Source organism: Ochlerotatus camptorhynchus, unplaced genomic scaffold, assembly GCF_037179485.1.
Source record: "Ochlerotatus camptorhynchus isolate MF236.1 unplaced genomic scaffold, CSIRO-AGI_Acam_v1.1 ptg000051l, whole genome shotgun sequence".
NCBI lineage: Eukaryota > Metazoa > Arthropoda > Insecta > Diptera > Culicidae > Ochlerotatus > Ochlerotatus camptorhynchus.
The window spans coordinates 190,712-209,677 of NW_027040541.1; the positions used below are offsets into that span (position 1 = coordinate 190,712).

Consider the following 18,966-nt stretch of genomic DNA (forward strand, 5'->3'; position numbering starts at 1 on the left):
TTTCTCTTTCGTTAATAACTCAGCTGCAAAAACATCCCAAGTATCCACAAAGCCCGTTAATAGCCCGATATGGGCCCTTTTTGCAATATAATGCTGATATACGGCTTTGAATTTTTATATCAGCATTATATTGCACTTTTCGCATTAGTGAGCTTTTGAAATGTTCATCTAGAACTTAAGAACTTAAGAACTTAACTTAAGAATTCTTACCAGATCCCAAATAATGTATGCTTTTTAATAATTTTGTTACGAAAATTTAAATAATATTTAACGTTAATTCGTGAATTAGCTAAGTGAAATATATAGTATTTTAGATGTTTTTACCTTAAAATTTTCTGATGATTTTATTCTAAAATGTTTGTACTAGATCACAACTAAGCACCTTTTTTAAACTAATGCATCAATTTTACTACTATGGCTTTATCTAAAATTATTGGGTAAAAACTATTATAAAATAGAGTAAGGGAGGTGAAAATACACAGAAACATTTATCAAAACACATCGAGTACAGGAAATATCGAGTGGGCATACTTCTTCAATATGCTATAAAAGTACAAATCTTACAATGTATGGATTACTTGTAGATAATTGAACTATCTTATAAGAAAAAAAACAGTTTCATATATTTTTTAAATTGTATTTTTGAGAAAAGTCATTTTTTTAGGATTGTTTTGTGCAGTAATGATTTTTTAAATGTATTTTATACAACTTCAGTTATTTTTCCATAATTCACTCTTTAAGATTTTATGTTACAATTTTTTTGTAAAAAAAAAATAAAATTTGAAACCTTTTAAAAATGACAGTCCAGTTTTTTTTAAGAAAAGTTGTTTAAGTGGTCGAAGTCGCATAGTTTCATTGGAATTTGAGAAGTTACTGAGAATATTTTTACAATATCGGTTAGATTTGAACCGAAGGGTGTCAAAGTTTTTGCTCCAAAAAAAAATGGTGGTGAATTTTCCCAGACGCACTTTGAAAATTCATAACTAATGAACCAAGCAACGGGTGATAACTAAAATAGTAAAATAACTTCAACTCTCTCATACCAAACCACAAATGTCCACAAAAAGAGCCAGCTTATGGAAATCAATGCTCTCTTTCACTCTCTCTCTCTCCACAAAACTAAAGAATTTTTTATTTTGTTTTTATGTTATTTAAATTTTATTATCAAAATGGCATTAAAATAAGAAGCACTTCGTGAGCGCATTATACAGTTCTTCAAAACACACGAAAATTAAGAGAAAAAGTTTACGGTATATCATTTCGAATCAGAGAATGTACCAATTTCTACTGTTTATCGTAATCTGACATCCTTGGGGTATCTCCGGAAGAGGAGTAGTGGAAAACCAGCCGAAATAATGAACAAAAAAGGACTTCGATCGCTACACAATACGTTCACCAACAAAGATTTGATAAGTCAGCGGGATGCCGCGAAGAAGTTCAAGTGCACGCAACCAATAGTTTGTCGAAAAAAATCAAGAGCTCCAGAATACACCGATCAACAAATTTTGAACGTGGAAACCCAATACAGTTGGATGACAAAAAATTACCTAGGAAAATGTTTCGGTTTGGATGAAAAAAGATACTTTCCTTTCTCAAAATCCCATATTCCTGGAAAGGATCGATATTATTCAGATAATAGTTGTACAACATCTCCAAATGTAAGATTCAAGTTCAAACACAAATTTGAACAGAAAGTGGTGCTGTATGTCGCCAATTTCTAAGCCATGATTCAAGCCTAGCGGTTTGGTTATCAACCAAGAAGTGTACCAAAATCAATGTTTGGAGAAAATATTGATTCCATTTCTTCAAAAATATCACGCAAACTAGATGTTTTGGCCGGATAAAGCATCATCGCATTATGCTAAGAAAACGCTAACCTTCTTGGAAAATTAAAATATCCCGTATGTACCAAAAAACCCCAATCCAATAAACTTGCTTCAGTGTCGCCCAATCAGGCATGGAAAATCATTTTCATTCATTTCATACATTCATTTACATTCATTTTCACAGAATCGATTTAATAGTTGTATTGGTTCATTTTCAATCGAACGCTACAGCTATAGAGAAAGTACACTGTCGGAGAAACAAAGAGAGAGAGAGAAAGTTATTTAACACCGTTGGAGCGGCAGCTCTCCAACAAAAGAAAAATGAAATGTGCTGGACAATTTAAAATGCTCTTTCACGTCTCTTTGGAAATGAAAGTGCAGTCTCACAACAGCGTGTGTTTTACTCGGAAAAAAATTGAGTAGCACCCGATCCCTGGTTGCAATAGTGATCAAAATTATCACCGATTGCCTGCAAACAGCGCTTGCCCTAACACAGATTTCAAAATCAAATTCCATCCGGTCTCCCTGAACGGTGCTTATTCAATCACCGTGTGTGGTGGTGTCCGGTCGGTCGTCAGCAGCAGCAGCAGAAGTATTTTCAGCGCGTGGCGTTGAACATTGTACACAACGAAAGGCTGCCCGCAAGCAGCGAGCTGCAGACCATATGAGCGTCCATTCACCGAAGAAGGAGGAAGAAGCCTCACCACTACTGATCGGGATCCATCGTCGTGAGTTAAGAGTTAATTTTCATCGAAAGGTTCGCTCGCCAGTCAAGTATTGAAGTGGTACATAAAAATTCTCACAATGCCGGAATACCATGTCCAGTCCATGACCATGTCAATTAACCAGAAACAGATCGTAAGTTTTCTCCAGGACGCTAGAAAAAGCAAAAAAATCTCGAATTTATATGAATATCTCGGGATTCGAAAAATTTTAGCAAGAAATTCCTCCAATCAATTTTAGCTTGTTTTTATTATCTATTGAATAAACCAAAATTCCGTGCGTTTTGTGCACGAAAATGTGTAATTTTGACATCAGAAGGCGAGACAAATCCGTGGCAAAATATTCTGGAGTTCAGATTTTGAAGATTGACACAATGTCCTCATCTTTATGAGTCCGGGAAGTACACGGGAACCTTTTGACAATATACACATCATGAAATGAGATATTTAATGATCTTCAAACTATTGTAGAGTAAAGATCTTTAAATTGTATAGGATCATTGAAGTTGTGAATAATGTTACATTGCAATTTTTTTTTCAAAAACGCGAATTGCAAGAACCTTGCAGACAGTTTGCAACCAAAAACCTAGCAGCGAGCTGTCAAATGTTTAAGTTATTGTTATTGACGGTGTTACTAAATTGCTCTCTACTCCTATGAAAAATCCCATAAGCAATTTTAATTCTGTGCAATAATAGAATATAAAGGTTTTCACCATGATATTCGATTAGTTTTCACATATTTATCTTTGTTAGTTCACTAAACCATATTTTGGTAAAATTTAATGGATTTTACTAAACTGTTGGCAACACTGGTTGCAAGATCTTAAGGCGTTCTTCAACAATTGCTTTCTCCGTTCTGACATTTTTTGTATTGATCATTTCGACTAACATGTTTATTTGTGTCAGTCAATATTTATACATTCATTGATCGAGTATAATCACTATATACGTCATTTAAAAGCTTACAACTGAAGTATTCAGAAACAACTACAACATACGAAAATGTCCATTTCTAGCTCAAATCGTTAAAAAAAATGTCAATTTTGTCTCGACCCCTTCTGATTTGAATGAAACATTTCTCACGTGTTCGCTGCTACTAATGGTTGCATTTTTCATTTAAATATGATTTTTTCCTCCAGAGTAACTTTTGAAAAGGGTGTATAAAAAAATTGATTATTTTTTATTCAAAAAATCATAACTTGAAGAAGTTTTAGGTAATTAAATTATTTTTGCGGAAAAAATACACTGAAAGAAAAAACTTCGTAAATTAGTATTTAAAAAACGTAAAACGATGATTATCTCAAAACACCCCCCCTTCGATCTTTATAATTTTTTTTTTCAAGAAAATTGATGGAATACCCTTGAATTTCGTGAAAAATGTATGCTGGTAACTTCCTTAAAAAGAAATCTATAATTTTTTAAATTTTTGTTGATTTTTACAAGTTGATGAAAATGCATAGTTTTTTTGAAAAATAACAATTTATTTGGATTCTACACATAATTTTCGATAACTTTGCAGATAAAATCTCTTTTCCTAAGTCCAGCCGTTCTCAAGTTAATGCAAATTAAAAAATATAATTATAACAATTTTCAACATTTTAGGCCATTTTCAAATGTTCGTCGAGATGTCCAGCAACGAGATTTTATTTCATGATTGTATATTAAAAAACAAACAATTCATTCTCAGATATGGTAGCTGTCAGACTTACCCGTTTCTATCTAGAGGCAGCGGAAGAGAAGCACGTTGATGTGGTCAAATGAAAGATTTGTTGAGATAAAAAACAGTATATATTTATTATTTTATTTTACAACTCATATTATTTGAATACATTGAATAATTTGGGTGTATCGTTTGAATTAGAGAATATTTTTACTGCAATTTGGCTGTTTGAAACTGGAATATAGCAATGATATTTTCGAGTTCCAGGAATTGGTTTCACTTTCTTAAAAATTGGATCAAATTCCGTGTCAGCCTTTTTGTATTCTTCCGTAGAAACATAACAAAATGACATTTTTGTTTGAAGATCTTCTTTACGACTATTTGCCCAGTCGTACAGTTGTTAAGGGTTCGTTATAGGGTGCTCGTGTTGCTTAGCTAAACTTGCCATTCTCTTAAGGGTACCGCCAATCGCATCACAATGACCTTTGCCGTGTGAAGTTGCAAAAAAATGCCATTCAATTTCTACATTATGATTATCTTTAAATCCACAAATGCTAGCAAAAATTTTTATGTTTTTGTATTGTGATGCTGCTCCATCTGACATAAAAATACACTTTTGGACTGTTATTTGCAACTTTAAAATTCTTATAATTTTGAGATAAACAACTGAACTGCTACTGTGTCATGCTTTGAAATTGATTTAGGTGGAGGTTTACAACACTTGAAATTGTTATCCATCGTAAAAAACTACTTGCTTTTTAACTTGAAACGCTAAGAGAGATGAACTGAATGGAACAGGTGAAGATCGTCCCAATATATATATATATATATATATATATATATATATATATATATATATATATATATATATAGCAGAATAATTACAATGTTGACATTATACCTATCTTCATTAGGTACAATTGATTATAGCAAACTTTTTTAAGTGTGAGTGTAAGAAGCCTCCACGGAGTGCCTTTTTATGTAGTTGTGATATCGCGGGATGAGCTCTTAAGGCACAATATGGTATACGTCAGAGAAGTACCTAGAGAATTTATCTCAATTACAGGTTTAATTACATATTTGTTTACCTGTTTATGTTTTGAGCCTCTGTTATGACATACACAATTCTATCCAGGTATACAACTAATAGAGGACAGAAAAAAGGCACATGAGTGGGTTTGTTGATTATTTGGGTATATTTGAGAGTATTTAGTTATAAACTTGTTTCTTTTCCGCTGCGTCTAAATAGAAACGGGTAAGTCTGACAGCTACCATATTTGAGAATGAATTGTCTGTTTTTTAATATATATTCATGGAAAAACATCTCGTTGCTGGACATCACGACTAACATTTGAAAATGGCCCAAAATGTAGAAAATTATTATAATTTTTTTTTTTAATTGCATTAACTTGAGAACGGCTGGACTAAGAAAAAAAGTTTCTATGTGCAATGTTTTTGAAAATTATGCGTAGAATCCAAATAATTTACTATTTTATTAAAAAATATGCAATTTCACCAACTTGTAAAAACCAACAAAAATTTCAAAAATTATAAAAAAAATTTAAGAAAGTTACCAGTATACACTCTTCACCAAATATTAGGGCATTTTTTCAGTTTTCTTGAAAAAAAAAATTATAAAGATCGAAGGGGGGGTGTTTTGAAATAATCATCGTTTTACGTTTTTTAAATACTAATTTACTAAGTTTTTCTTTCAGTGTATTTTTTTTCCGCAAAGATAATTTAACTACCTAAAACTTCTTCTCATATGCCATTTTGATCAGATCAATAGTTTTCAAGTTATGATTTTTTGAAAAAAAAATAATCCATTTTTTTATACGCCCTTTTCAAAAGTTACTCTGGAGGAAAAAATCATATTTAAATGAAAAATGCAACCATTAGTAGCAGCGAACACGTGAGAAATGTTTCATTCAAATCGAAAACACTCATGACCAACCGGTTTGCGTTTTGGGCTGGAAATGCTCCATACAATTTAAAGAAAGTGATATTGTTTTTTTCTCTTGACGTAGAACTACGTCTTTGTCGACTACACACTTAGAAATAACTAATTTTACACGTGACGTAATCCATCTTTGACATAAAGGATGAGACGTAAACAAACATGTCATGTAAAATTAAGTGCTCCGAGACTGAAAAGCTCGTTACTCGACGAAAAGTAAGTTTGATTGAGCTGAATTTCTCGGCTATTATGACTCAATTTTATGTCAAAATTGACGCTCGTATATGTCAATCTCAGAACACCTAAATTTACATGATTTTTTCTAAGTGTGTATACTGGGGTACAAATCAAAAAATATATGTGTATATTATAGATGAAATAAAAATACAAATACGCCAATCGAAAGGATATTACTGGCATATTTGATGATTTATGTTGGTGAATTACACACAACTGACTGTAACCTTATCTGGTACCTCTATATATGCAATTAGATCCTTTTTTTAGATATTCTGCACAAAATATACATTCTGCCCCGCTCTATTCATAATTATAAGTATAATAGTCAACAATGTATAACAAACATCAATTTTTCGTGGTTCTACGTCATACTGGAGTCGTGTCTAGGACACAACCCTTTAATTTTTTTTTGTCTTTATTATATATTTTTAGCCATATGGCTAGTTCAACTCTTAAGTGGACCCTACACGATTACTTTTATTGACAATAATCGTATTGTCAATACATTCTATATTGACGTCAATATATCGAGATTGACAATATTTCTGAATTCACATCATCAATATTATTGTCAATAATTCCCCTTCGCGTCAATATATTGATGCGTGTGGGGTTTGCTTTAGACACGAAAGTGATAATGAATTTATTATCAATTTCTACAAACATCGGCAATTATTCGACTTGATTGCCTATTTTGCCTATATTATCATGAAAATTTTAATAATTTGTGTTGTTATGGATGGACTTCACATTTTTGCTGAAAATTCAGCCATTTTGTATCTTGTAATTTTTAAATAAATTGTAGCACGAATATTTCATTTTTGATCGAAATGACGTCTTAAACAAAGCTGTAGTGAAAATAAAGTATTTCTGGGAAAATCATAAACAGTAAATTTGACTAGAAATTTGAAAAAGTTTTAAGTTATATACTCAAATATCTCAAAATGTCCTTGTTTAATTATTATTTTTTTTTTTAAGAAGCTCATGAAAAATGCAATCTTATTGGAACTATTACGTATAACTTGCAACATTATAAACGTGTGTGATGATTCTAAACGATGACATAAAGTCATGTTAAAATTCACTTGATATTTTGAGCATGGTAAGTATTTATAATCAACTTTTAAAAGTGTTCGAATTTAAGGTCTTAGTGTCTGGATTTCGGTGCATTACGGTATCAGTCCCACTGAATTTTCTGCATAGTAATACTTAATACAAACCTTTTGTCACAGGCAGCTGGTTCAACAATGTAACACTTTTCAAATTTTCTCTCTCTCTCTTTCTGGCTTTATTCTATTTCACGGTAACCTGACTGAGTACATAATTGATGTGGTAAACTATAGAAAAACTATTCGGTGATGTTGGCCTTCACCTAGTTTCCAGTTCGAAAGGCAAAATTGAACTTTTACCTATCCGTGCCGACCAACCAATATCATCATCAGAAACACGCACACAGCAGGTTCCAAAACTCATGCCAGCCACAAAAACCAACCAACAGCAGAGGTCTCAACAGAAAGAATGCTCATCACACAATCTTCGTGGCTCCACGCGCAGATGTTGCTCTTCTCCGAACACGCACCGCACCAATCATGTGATGATGGCTCCGGACACAGTTTTCTACTCAAATTGCCACAAGTCACTGTTGTCCTTCAATAACATTTGCTGCACTAAAAATATAACGCGAAACTGCTAAATGATTTTTTCACCTTCCGTTTCCGCCGCTGAGTAGTTTCCCGAAATTACATACAACCAATTAATTATATTGGCTCCCCACCCAGAAAATCAACCATGTTTAACAATCAACAAAGCCAAAACCGCTGTCGTCGAGAGGCCAAACACATTTCCCTTGAAGCCAATGGCTTTTCAACGCACTGCAGGCCACAACCACCTCAGCCACCACCACAGGGAGCCCAGTTAGCTAGAGGCCACACAACAGCAGAAGAAACAGCAGCGTTCGAAAGGAAGATTCAACTACGAATGAGAATCAGGATCAGCCGGACATGGAATATAAATACCAGGAAGGAAACAGCGTGGCATTCCGTGAATCAACTGAGAGTTCTCTCGCTCAACTTCGGCTTCAATCCCCAACAACAATAACAACATAGGAACAATATTCTCCCACCCACACGAAGCGCTCTCCTCGAGGTTCTCCATGTTTTGCTTTGGATATTCTCGCCTGCATGCAGTTTGAGGAAAATCCTGCCTCGTGGGTGGACGTTAGAATGGTCCAACAAGTTAAAATAAAAATGGCAGTTCTGCTAGGATAAGCAGGTGGTTTTATAAATCCACAGACAAAATTCAATAGAAGCATTAAAAAAGCAAATTAAATAAGTATCACAGTCGATGGAAAAGAGGTTTTACATTCAAGGAACCATTTTTGTGTATGTATTGTTATCAAATTACGATCGTATATAGGGGAAATGGATGTAATGTCGGCCTAAATGCTTCTAATTTGGGCCCATACATAAATTCAGCAATCGGTTAAATTTTCAATAGCGACCAAAAATATCCATTAGTACCGTCCCAATGACGCGTTCACCTAGATAAAATTGATAAAGAGCAGCTTTTTAGCGATGGGCCCAATCTTAGATTGGCATTTCCCTACTTTAGAGCCATTTCCCTTACTTAGAAATGATTTAATTATTAATAATTTTTATCGAACTTTCAAAAACTCAACGAGTGGTAAGCGAAATGTCTACCGAACGATTGGTGTGATCTGGCGTGTTGTGAGGGTTCTTGTCCTTGGGTGCCACCTGCACGTTGTTGGCGGCATACCACTCCTTGGCTTTTTCCGTAATGGCAGGATGCCAAATCCGGCCAAAACAGCACGGAACAATCGTATTGCTTCAGGAAAGACAGCAGATATTTTTCCAGATACTCGTTCACGTAAATTTCCTGGTTCACGGTCCCGGTTTCAATGAAAATATCGGTACTCAAGCCACAGGTACAGATAACCTGCCACACCAGATATTTCATAGCGAACTTCGGCCGCTTCATATGCTTGAAAATGTCGGCCACCTTTTCCCGTCCGGTTGACGTAAAAAACTCCTGCTCTGGAAGCTGTTAGAAGTCTGCCTTGACGTAGGTTTCGTCGTCCATTACCACGCAATCGAGCTTCGTCAGCATCGTCGTGTACAGCTTCCGGGATCGTGTTTTGGTCGACTTATTTTGTTTATCGTCACGATTTGGAGTCACTACCTTGTGACAGTCGACAGTTCGGCTTGTTAGCTCGATGTACGGTTGTAGACGACACTCCTAGTTTGTTTGCGAAATCTCAGACGGAGAGGTTAGGGTTCCGCTTGAAACCACTGGCCACTCTTTTTGTCGTCGTTGCAGCTTCCGGCTTTCAATTTCCCCCATACAGGCTTCCTGGCTATGGACAAACGTTTCCTGAACCCTTTCTTACGTTGGTGACATTTGACCACTTTGAACGATTTTGCTAACTCGGCGTGCGAGCAGTTCGGATTTTTGCGATGCGCGTGCAAAATGTTGATGCGTTGCTCCTATTGGTTGGACGCCATTTTTATAACTGAACACACTAAGATTACTTTACCGAAATCTGTGAAATTTTACCGAAATCTCAACAGCTGAACGTTCGGTAAACAGTTCGGTGATTTTTCACAGATTTCCTGTAATTTTTCACAGATATTCGGTGAAAAATTACAGGAAATCTGTGAATAATCACCGAACTGTTTACCGAACGTTCAGCTGATGAGATTTCGTTAAAATAACACAGATTTCGGTAAAATAATCTAAGTGTGAAGGGCAAATGTCAAAATCAAAATAGAGGCATTATTTTGTATGCACACACCTACAAAATGAGGGGTGTTTAGGTTTTTTAAAAACTTACTTTTTTTAATTATTATTATTATAGTCACTTTAACACTCTTGTTTCATTCGTGACTTGTCTAGGGGGTGAGATTTGAACTCGTGACTTTGGTGTGAGAGATGTGGATGTTAACCTCTACGTCGGGATCGCCCCCTACCCTTTACCTTAGTTTTACACTATTCAGAAATTTCTAAGATAAGGATCTTGAAATTTGTTCTCAATCCCTAAATTTTTTTGTTAATCCTGAATCTTGAATTTCTGTGCACGGAATCTTTAAGTTTGTTTTGCAATGTTTGAATTTACTAAATTATTTCATAGGAACTCATATCTGGATATCTTTCCAAATTTGAAAAGGTTTTTCTTATGACCATTTTTCAGAATTACGTTAACTATCAGGATTTTTCCCAATAATCTTATAATGCTCCGTAACAGTCTCGGAATTATGTGCAGAACGCTTTCACAAAACTATTGAAATTTGCTCTTAATTTATCGTTACATTCTTAGTAATTCATAACTATTATTAAAATATTCATAATTTCACTAAGAACTCGTTTGGAATATGTTTCGGAAATCCCTTCGTATACCAATTAGAATTGACAAATGTATTCTCCCAAAATTAATCATTTCGTCAAGCTTCTGCATTCATGTTCCATCATGTTGTTTGCAGTGACATCTATCGGCAACTACATATTATATGTTTTCCGTTAATTGTTCACAGAGGACACTGTAGTGCAAAACATGTCTGGTACCCTAGCTAGTACCTGTATATATGCAATTAGATTAATATTCAAAGTCCCTCCATTTTTACACATTCTGCACACAAAATAGCTCACCCCTCACATAATTTCCCGCCGATTTTTATGAATGGTGGGGGGGGGGATTGGCAGAATTTTTTTTGTGCAGAATATGTAAAAAAGGAGGAACTTCGAGTGGGACTGGTCATCTTTATTTAATTGTAGCTTGTTTAACAATAATTTCTGGGAAAAAAAACTGAACAACTTACTTATTTAGGTTGTCGTTTACTTTTTTTGATCTGAATATGCACCGAAAGCGAATTATTCCCACTTCTATCAATTTCTATAATCTTATCACTTCCTACCAGCGGAACAGCGCCATCTCTGTGGAAAATGGCCGGACGATATGATTAATTTCCTTGGATTTCACCTTAGATTTCTTCTAAAAATTCCCTTTTGGAATTATCTTATTATTTTATTGAAACTCTCCTTAGTATTGCTTTGGAAATTTCTTCTGATTCTCTTGAAGCACTACACTAAACTGTTTTAAAGATATGCTCAAAATTGTTTGCCAAACCAGTGACGCCATAATCATTAGCAAATTGATATTTTTCCGCTCTCATACCCTCTCAATATCACGCGTGATATTGGAGCAACATATCATTTTTATTGATTTTACAAGCTCCTTTGACATTGCGAGACTGTTCGTTTTGTTAGCTTGATATTCTGAGCTGTGATATCACAGCTTGCAATATCAACCGCGGTTGTTTGCTTGCTGATTTTTTGTGTACGAAAATCAAATGTGATCTTGTTCTTTGATGAGATTTGATTTTTTGATATTTTCCCAACACTGTGCCAAACCTTCCCGGAAATTCCTTGAAATTCTCTCAATATTCTTATAAATTCTCTGAGGAATTCCCTTGAAATTTTATTTAAAAAAAAAAGAATTTGTTCAGGTATTTTATGACTTAGATTTCCATGCAATTGTCATCCATATTTCTCTTTTATTTATTTATTGATTGATCATCATTTCAGATATTTTCAGCCGTAGGTGATCATTAGGCGTAGTTTCAGGTTTGTAGTCATGTAGTCAAATTTATCATAATCCCAATAATAGTCTCTTCAAAACTAGATTAAAACTCATCTTCCCAAGTAGCATGATTAAGACTTGACGAATGCTTTAAAACCTCGATAAAACTTGTAATGGTGCATGAGCTTTACTTACATTTTTCATTAAATACTTCTCAAAACTACCTGGAATTTCTAGTTAATATCCTTTAGAATCATCCCTAGATATCCTCTACAACTATCCTGGCATTATCATAATTATTCTCTAGCCAAAGCAATACTTCATAGTGTCTGAATCCTAAAATGTTATCCAAGTTCAAGAGTCATGTTTTTTTTTAATCTGAAATCTTTAAAATACGCAATATTAAATTTTAAAATTTCGCAAAGTTAAAAAGTGTGAACCAATGGTCTAGTCTCATAATCCAGCAGGCTTGTCATCCTCACAAATTGAGTGCAAAGTGTAAACTTTACAGCTTATCAAATTGAGGAGAACGATTGCACAGCTTTATGAAAACACATTCACATTGAGGCAAACACAAAACGAAACGGAGAAAGGGTGGTTTGCTTAGATAAAGGCACTTTCCTCAATGTGAGAAGTTTTCGCTTCCGATGGCGAATGACGTGGAAAGTAGCAAAAGACAAATATTTTTTTATTTGGATTATTTACATTCAATTGGGATTCGAACCAAGGACTGTGGGATCCAAAGGTGTGAACCTAACCAGTTAGTGCAGCGATGCTTGTTGGAGCATTGTGATGGAAACCAAGAAGCATGCATTCCTTGACTCATCGCATCAACGGTTTCTTCTTCTTCTTCTTCTTCTTCGAATTTCAAGCTTATTGCTTAACGCATATTAACTTATTGCGTGCTCTCAACTTCTATATGCACTTCCATTGTTATTTATTGAGAGCTTTCGATGTCTTACCATATTAGCATTAGTATAGTTGTGTGACAAGTACAATCATACTCTATGCCCAGAGAAGTCAAGAAATTTTCCAATCCGAATCGAACCCAGCCGCCTCCAGCATGGTCTTGCTTTGTAGCTGCGCCTTTAACGACTGAGCTAAGGGAGGCCGGACTCAATCAAGCCAAAAAGTTTCTCAGAAAGGAACAAACTGTGGTTTCCTCAGTTTTTTTGAACATTGAGGAGGCCATCCGAACAGCCGTCCTCAGTTTTAAAGAGGAAAGTCGAAGCAAAGCGGAGAAGAGCGCATGGTATTGAAAACTGAGTGAAGTTGGAATTTTACTTTTCTCTTTTTCTGCTCTGAGGTGAATCCATCCCTGTACCAACGTCCACGACTATCGTATGTAGATGATCTTAAAAACTTTGCCAGCTGGTGTAATTTGAACCGAATTGACGGTTAACCCAACAAGGGTTCAGTGATCACTTTTACTCGAATAAGGAATCGGTTATATTTGGCTATGATCATGAACCTTGGGGCACAATGATCGAACGTGTGAGTCATTTAAATGATCTGGGAGTCATTCTAGATTATCAGCTTACATACAAACAACACGTCTCGTACGTTGTTGATAAGGCGTCAAGGACATTGGCTTCAGGATCGCAAAGAATTTCTTGGACATCTATTGCCTCAAGTCACTGTAATATGCGATCCATCCTGGAATACTGTTCTGTGGTCTGGTGCCCAAACAATGGTGCTGAGAGAGTTGAGTCCGTTCAACGACTTTTTCTTCGATTCGCTCTGATGAAGCTACCTTGGAGAGACCCGTTTCACTTGCCTAGCTATAACTGTCACTGCCAGTTGATCGATCTGGAGCCTCTCCGAACTAAGAGTTACTCCAAGGGCCCTGTTTGTCGCGGACACATTACAGGGTAGAATTGATTGCACCGCAATCTTGCAGCAAATTAAACGTCCAACCCCGAGCGCTGCGTAACAATGATTGCCACTTCGTCGCACAAACTACGGTATGAATAGGTGGATTGCAGCGATTATTCAATCGAGCCTCTTCGTTATTTGATTTCCACTTGTCACGACAGATGCTACGGAGACGTTTCTCTTCATTTTTTTTCTGGCTATATGAACCTTGAATGATTGTGCGTATCATTGTTTAATGTATGTTTTTTTTTTCATTTGTGGCCTTCACTTTTAATTTTAAGTTGAGGCTACATTGAGTATGTAGATGTTAAAAAACATCTAAATAAAATCAATTTTTATTTTTATTCGAAACTAATTAGGAGGGATTATTTTTAGTAGAGAAGTCTAAGACTACCAGATAGTAGCTTTGATAAGACTTTTCGTTTTGATTCAATGTTAGTGCAAAATAATAATGAAGTGCATCACAGTATTTTGTGGGCCGTTAATTAATTAACAAAGTTGGAACAGGTGGGGCAAACATTTACTTCGGCCTAATCGAGCTCCTCACCTGGATTAAATCGTATTTAGTTGATCGCCAGCAAAGTTGTAAGATTCAACGAGAAAACATCTAAGCCAATTCATGTCACGTCAGGGGTGCTTATATACGCTGATGACATGAAGCTATTTTTAGAAATAGGAAGCGATAACGATATGAATGTGTTTCAGAATGAAATACATGTTTTTTACAGATGGTGTAGTAAGTTTATTGAAACTAAATATTAAAAAATGTAATCTTATAACGTACAGTAGAAAAGTAAACAAACAAAATCTTTGTATTACATTAGGTAATAAAAATGTTCAAAAATGTGAAAATGTAAGAGATTTAGGTGTTATTCTAGATTCTAAATTGACATTTGTGGACCATTATAACACAATAATACATAGAGCAAGCAATATGCTTAATTTTATAAAACGTTTCGGTATCCACTTTAAAGATCCTTATACAATAAAAATCACTGTACGTTGCTTATGTGAGGTCAATTTTAGAATATTGTAGCGTTGTTTGGTCACCCTATATGAAAAAGCATGAAGAACGAATAGAGTCAATCCAAATTATATGCACTACGTAAGTTAGGTTGGACGGCTTTTCCTCTCCCGTCATATGAAGCACGTTGCTTGCTGATCAGCATTCAAACATTGAAAGAACATCGGGATTACGCAAAGATTTTTTATTAAACAACATCATTTCGCAACCAATTGACTCAGCTGATCTATTGTCAAGGTTGAATGTATATGCACCTTCCCGACAATTACGCAATCGACAGTTGTTCGCAGTAGATCGCCATCGGACCAATTACGCTAAATTTGAACCTGTAAGTCAGATGATGACTGTTTATAATCATCGTTGTGAAATGATTGACCTAAATATGCCCTCAACAGAATTAAAAATATATTTCAGAACCCTGCGAAGTCATAGAACATAAGTCCTAATGTTAATATGTAGTCTACGATTTGATAGATTGACGAATAAATAAATAAATAAATAATCGCCCAGATTCGTCCTATGGAGCACTCCTGGTGGATCAATTTTTCCATTCAATTTTTTCCTTCATCCGTATGAAGTTCCTATTTGTTTATACGAAATTGAAACCCGTAGATTGAGTTTGGAACCAAGAAGCAGTATTGCATTTTCAACAAAATATAATGAATTTCTAACTTTTTATCAAATTAAATGGTAAATATGGAAAGGTTAATAAATTAGAAGTCATCTGTAGTAGAAGCATTCCATTTTGTCTAAAAATCCGTTTATAAAAGAGAGCTTTAGTGTGGGTTGTGGTTAGTAAACCAAAAATTATATCTATCCCCTGTTATTTTTCATCCACAAACTAGGTCATGTTAAAGTAAACACGAAAAATAATGCAGATTTCGCAACTGATTAGACTTCTGCGCTAAAAATAAGTACACAGTAATATTTCCGCACTGGTTATACAATTTAAACATTAAGCTTCTTAAAATTTTCTAGTGCTCGAATTCATTAGTGTAGCTTGCCAGTACTGTTCTAAAGCTGCTACGGCTTTCAAATAACCCGATTTTTTTTTCGGGCTGTGCGAAAATTTTACTGTGTAATTATTTCTTCCACAGCAGCCTAAAGTGATGCAAAATGCGCAATAAACGTGGTATAATTTCCACCCGATTTTAATATTCCCTAATCTGATCTAAAAAGTATGTCCGCTTATTCTAAATTCTTAAAGTTAAACGCTCAATAAATTATCTCCGCTTAGCTCTTCCTCTGAAGGCCCGCAAATTGCATCCGTTGCGTCAAATTTAAAATAAGAAAATAGATTTGACTGTCATTTTGCCACAACAACGGCGCCGGTGGTGTAGTGGTAAGCGTGATTACCTCTCACCCCAGCAGGCCTGGGTTCAATCCCAGTCGGCGCCGCCGGGATGTTCTGAGGCATAACATCTATGATCACGCCTTCCTTCGGATGGGAAGTAAAGCCGTTGGTCCCCGGTTCATGAGTTGATGGGTCGATAGGTAGGGTCCAGGTGTGGGAGCTGCCTTCCTGGCACGTCGGTAGCATTGGTGCTCAGCACGGAAAACAAGATCGACGGAAAAAACAAACCAAAGGAAAAAAAAAAATTGCCACAACGTTTCACTAACGGATATATAGGCCTTGAGTATCTTTGAATTAGAAAAGGCTAGTGGAAAAGGGGGATCATTTTTATGGAAATTTCATTCAAAAGGGAAACCAATTTATTTAAATTCTACAACATCTTTTTTCATTTGATTGACTTATTTTTCGATAAATAACAAAGAAATATCACATTACAGGTGAATTTATATAAAACTCTTGTGACTTGTAGAAAGACCATTGAAATGAAGAAAACATAGACTATTGCCTCTAAACTGAATGGTTAACAGAAGATTACGTTGTTTCAGGATCGGATTTCGATTCAACACCTATGCTATGGCAATCAAATTAGCTGTGTAGGTAATACTTTCAATATCGTGCTGTTCCAACAAATACACAAATTAATTCGCATACGTTTCTACCTATGTACAAAGATTTATCTATTCAGTCCGACTTTGGATATTTTTCATCTATAGCTGGTGCTAGCGCTTCTAGGACACACCCCTAAATAAACTCCAATCCTTCGAACTTGTATTCGGTTGGTATCCTTGTTTCCGGCATCAGCATTTCTCCATTCACGTGGAACGCACTGATAAAGCTAGACGTTTTGCCGTTCAATTCCTCCGTTGAAAGAGCGACGATGATCTGATCTCCCGAGGTTGGCAGAAACTTAAAACTGGAGAATCCATGCGTTGCAGGAACGTTTGCGCGTTTCAGTTCGATCGGTTTTATCGAATGAAACGATTCATCTGCTGTGATCAGATAGTTACATCCCATGTGCTCATCGCGGGTTTCATTATAACGATCCTTAGAGCACCGCCTGGGCAAGAAGAACCACTTGCTGGCCTCGCTGGACCACACACCGGACTCGTGTATCATGTATCCGGGCCACTCGATGCCTATGGAACTTCGTAGCGCCTTAAAATTGTTCGCCCAGTTGAGATGGTAAATCTGCGTTAATGATAGCATGATGAAAGGTTCAATAATTTTAAAATAAACCCAGTTTACCTCGCCATGCACAGTTATCGCTTTCACAAACATAGGATTGTTGTTTTCGAAATCCCCACTGGCAGTGGTCCACTCTTTTCCCATCGAGCCTACATAAAGGACCTGATCTTTCACGGTAGCCCATTCGGATTTGAAACCTTTGCTCGCTTTCCCATCACCATCCATCAATAGCAGCCATGGGTAGACATTGTCCTTTTCTATTACGTACACTAAACCGGTACGATCGTCAAAGGTGAGCAGCTTTCCATTGAACACGACTAACTCGGATAATTCCATCCCTCGACCTTGTCGAAAAACACTAAATTAATTACACTTCCCCCAAACGCATTCAACCAACTTACCTTTTAATGAAAAGTTCGATTTGATTTCCTTTGGCCCCGTTTCATCCCATGAGACGGCGACAGTGCCTTTGGAAGGGATATAGCTCAAGTAACCCTTCATGAAGTAACTATTCCACGAATCCTTCCCATTTACCCGCGAGTTTGTGTCCAAATCCGCTATGATTCCTATCCGAAATGAGTAGATTCCGTTGCTTATGATCGGGCTAGTTAATGGATAGGTGTGATTGTAAAGAATGACTGAGTTTTTATCCAGTTTGTTGATGCTAGGCCCACTCATCATCGCTGAGCTACTGATAACGTACACCAGAAACAGCACAATGGCTCCGAGCACGGCCAGTGGCCAGATTATGTGCACCTGCAAACGAATGGTACGATTACCAATCCTATACGAGGGAGGTGTCCTCAGAGCCTGGCGCCAGTCTCGCAGATACATCCCGGTATCGATTACAGTTGAACCGTTGCTACTGATGCTACCACTCGCGGAAGAGACCAAAGAATTTGCTTCTAGGTCCCGTTGGTTCAGTTTACTATAGTTGTACTTTTTCATCTAGCTCTGTTAGAACATCCGGGGTGTATTCGCCTTACGAAATAATTTTGTTGATGACGTTTGGTAAGACCTTGTACTGATTTTATTTTCACCAAACCAATCGATTTAGTTCCACGATCGGTTTGAAGATTCCGGGAGGATGCACTATTCACGTTGGCGATCACCCATAACTGTAACGATTCAGTGTTTTTAGATACCAGTTTAACCGATATAAATTAATATTAACTTGTTACTTCTCTGCAAACATTAACCGAACCGAATAATGAAAGTTTTTTTTTAGGATTCGATGGACTCGATGGGAATAAAACGAATAAAACTGGGGAAGCATTTCTCGACGAACAATTAAAAAGGACCTATCAGCTTTTGTAAACAAAACTTTGTAAGCCCTTTTCTCGCAAAGCGAAGGCCACTCACGCAAATCCACAGCATCATAGTGTAGGGAAAAGTTTTCCCGGTGATGCTGTTGGTTTGCGTGGGCGGCCTACGCTTTTCGAGGAAAGAGCTAACAAAGTTTGGTTTAATCTTATATGCCCTTCTCAATGGTTTGTCACGATTTACGATTTACGGTCGTGGTGTTTCTGA

The 18,966-nt window shown here is 36.1% G+C and overlaps 2 protein-coding genes across 5 annotated transcripts in view; both read right to left on the reverse strand.

Annotated features, from left to right (window-relative positions):
• Positions 1-8,362, reverse strand: part of LOC135717163 (tetratricopeptide repeat protein 39C-like) — a 37,552-nt gene extending 29,190 nt beyond the window's left edge. The window contains exons 1-2 of one of the 2 annotated variants that reach the window (XM_065239122.1): positions 8,112-8,362; positions 7,626-7,717 (exon numbers count right to left, since the gene is read on the reverse strand). The gene's annotated coding sequence lies outside the window, so the exon portion shown is untranslated. Of the gene's footprint in view, positions 1-7,625; positions 7,754-7,814 lie in introns of both variants that reach the window. The other variant, XM_065239121.1, reaches the window with a different exon arrangement.
• Positions 8,363-16,609: 8,247 nt separating this feature from the next.
• LOC135717156 (apyrase) lies at positions 16,610-18,695 on the reverse strand. Of its 3 annotated transcripts, none has more exons than XM_065239110.1 (4): positions 18,611-18,695; positions 17,838-18,554; positions 17,497-17,780; positions 16,610-17,439 (listed from the first exon to the last, which is right to left on the reverse strand). In XM_065239110.1, the coding sequence occupies exons 2-4, from the start codon at positions 18,382-18,384 to the stop codon at positions 16,993-16,995; spliced, it is 1,278 nt and encodes a 425-aa protein (XP_065095182.1). In that variant the 5' UTR covers positions 18,385-18,554; positions 18,611-18,695; the 3' UTR covers positions 16,610-16,992. The 3 variants fall into 3 exon arrangements, with proteins under 3 accessions (XP_065095182.1, XP_065095184.1, XP_065095183.1); XM_065239112.1 differs by having other exon boundaries at positions 18,618-18,636; XM_065239111.1 differs by lacking the exon at positions 18,611-18,695 and having other exon boundaries at positions 17,838-18,601.
• Positions 18,696-18,966: the final 271 nt, after the last annotated feature.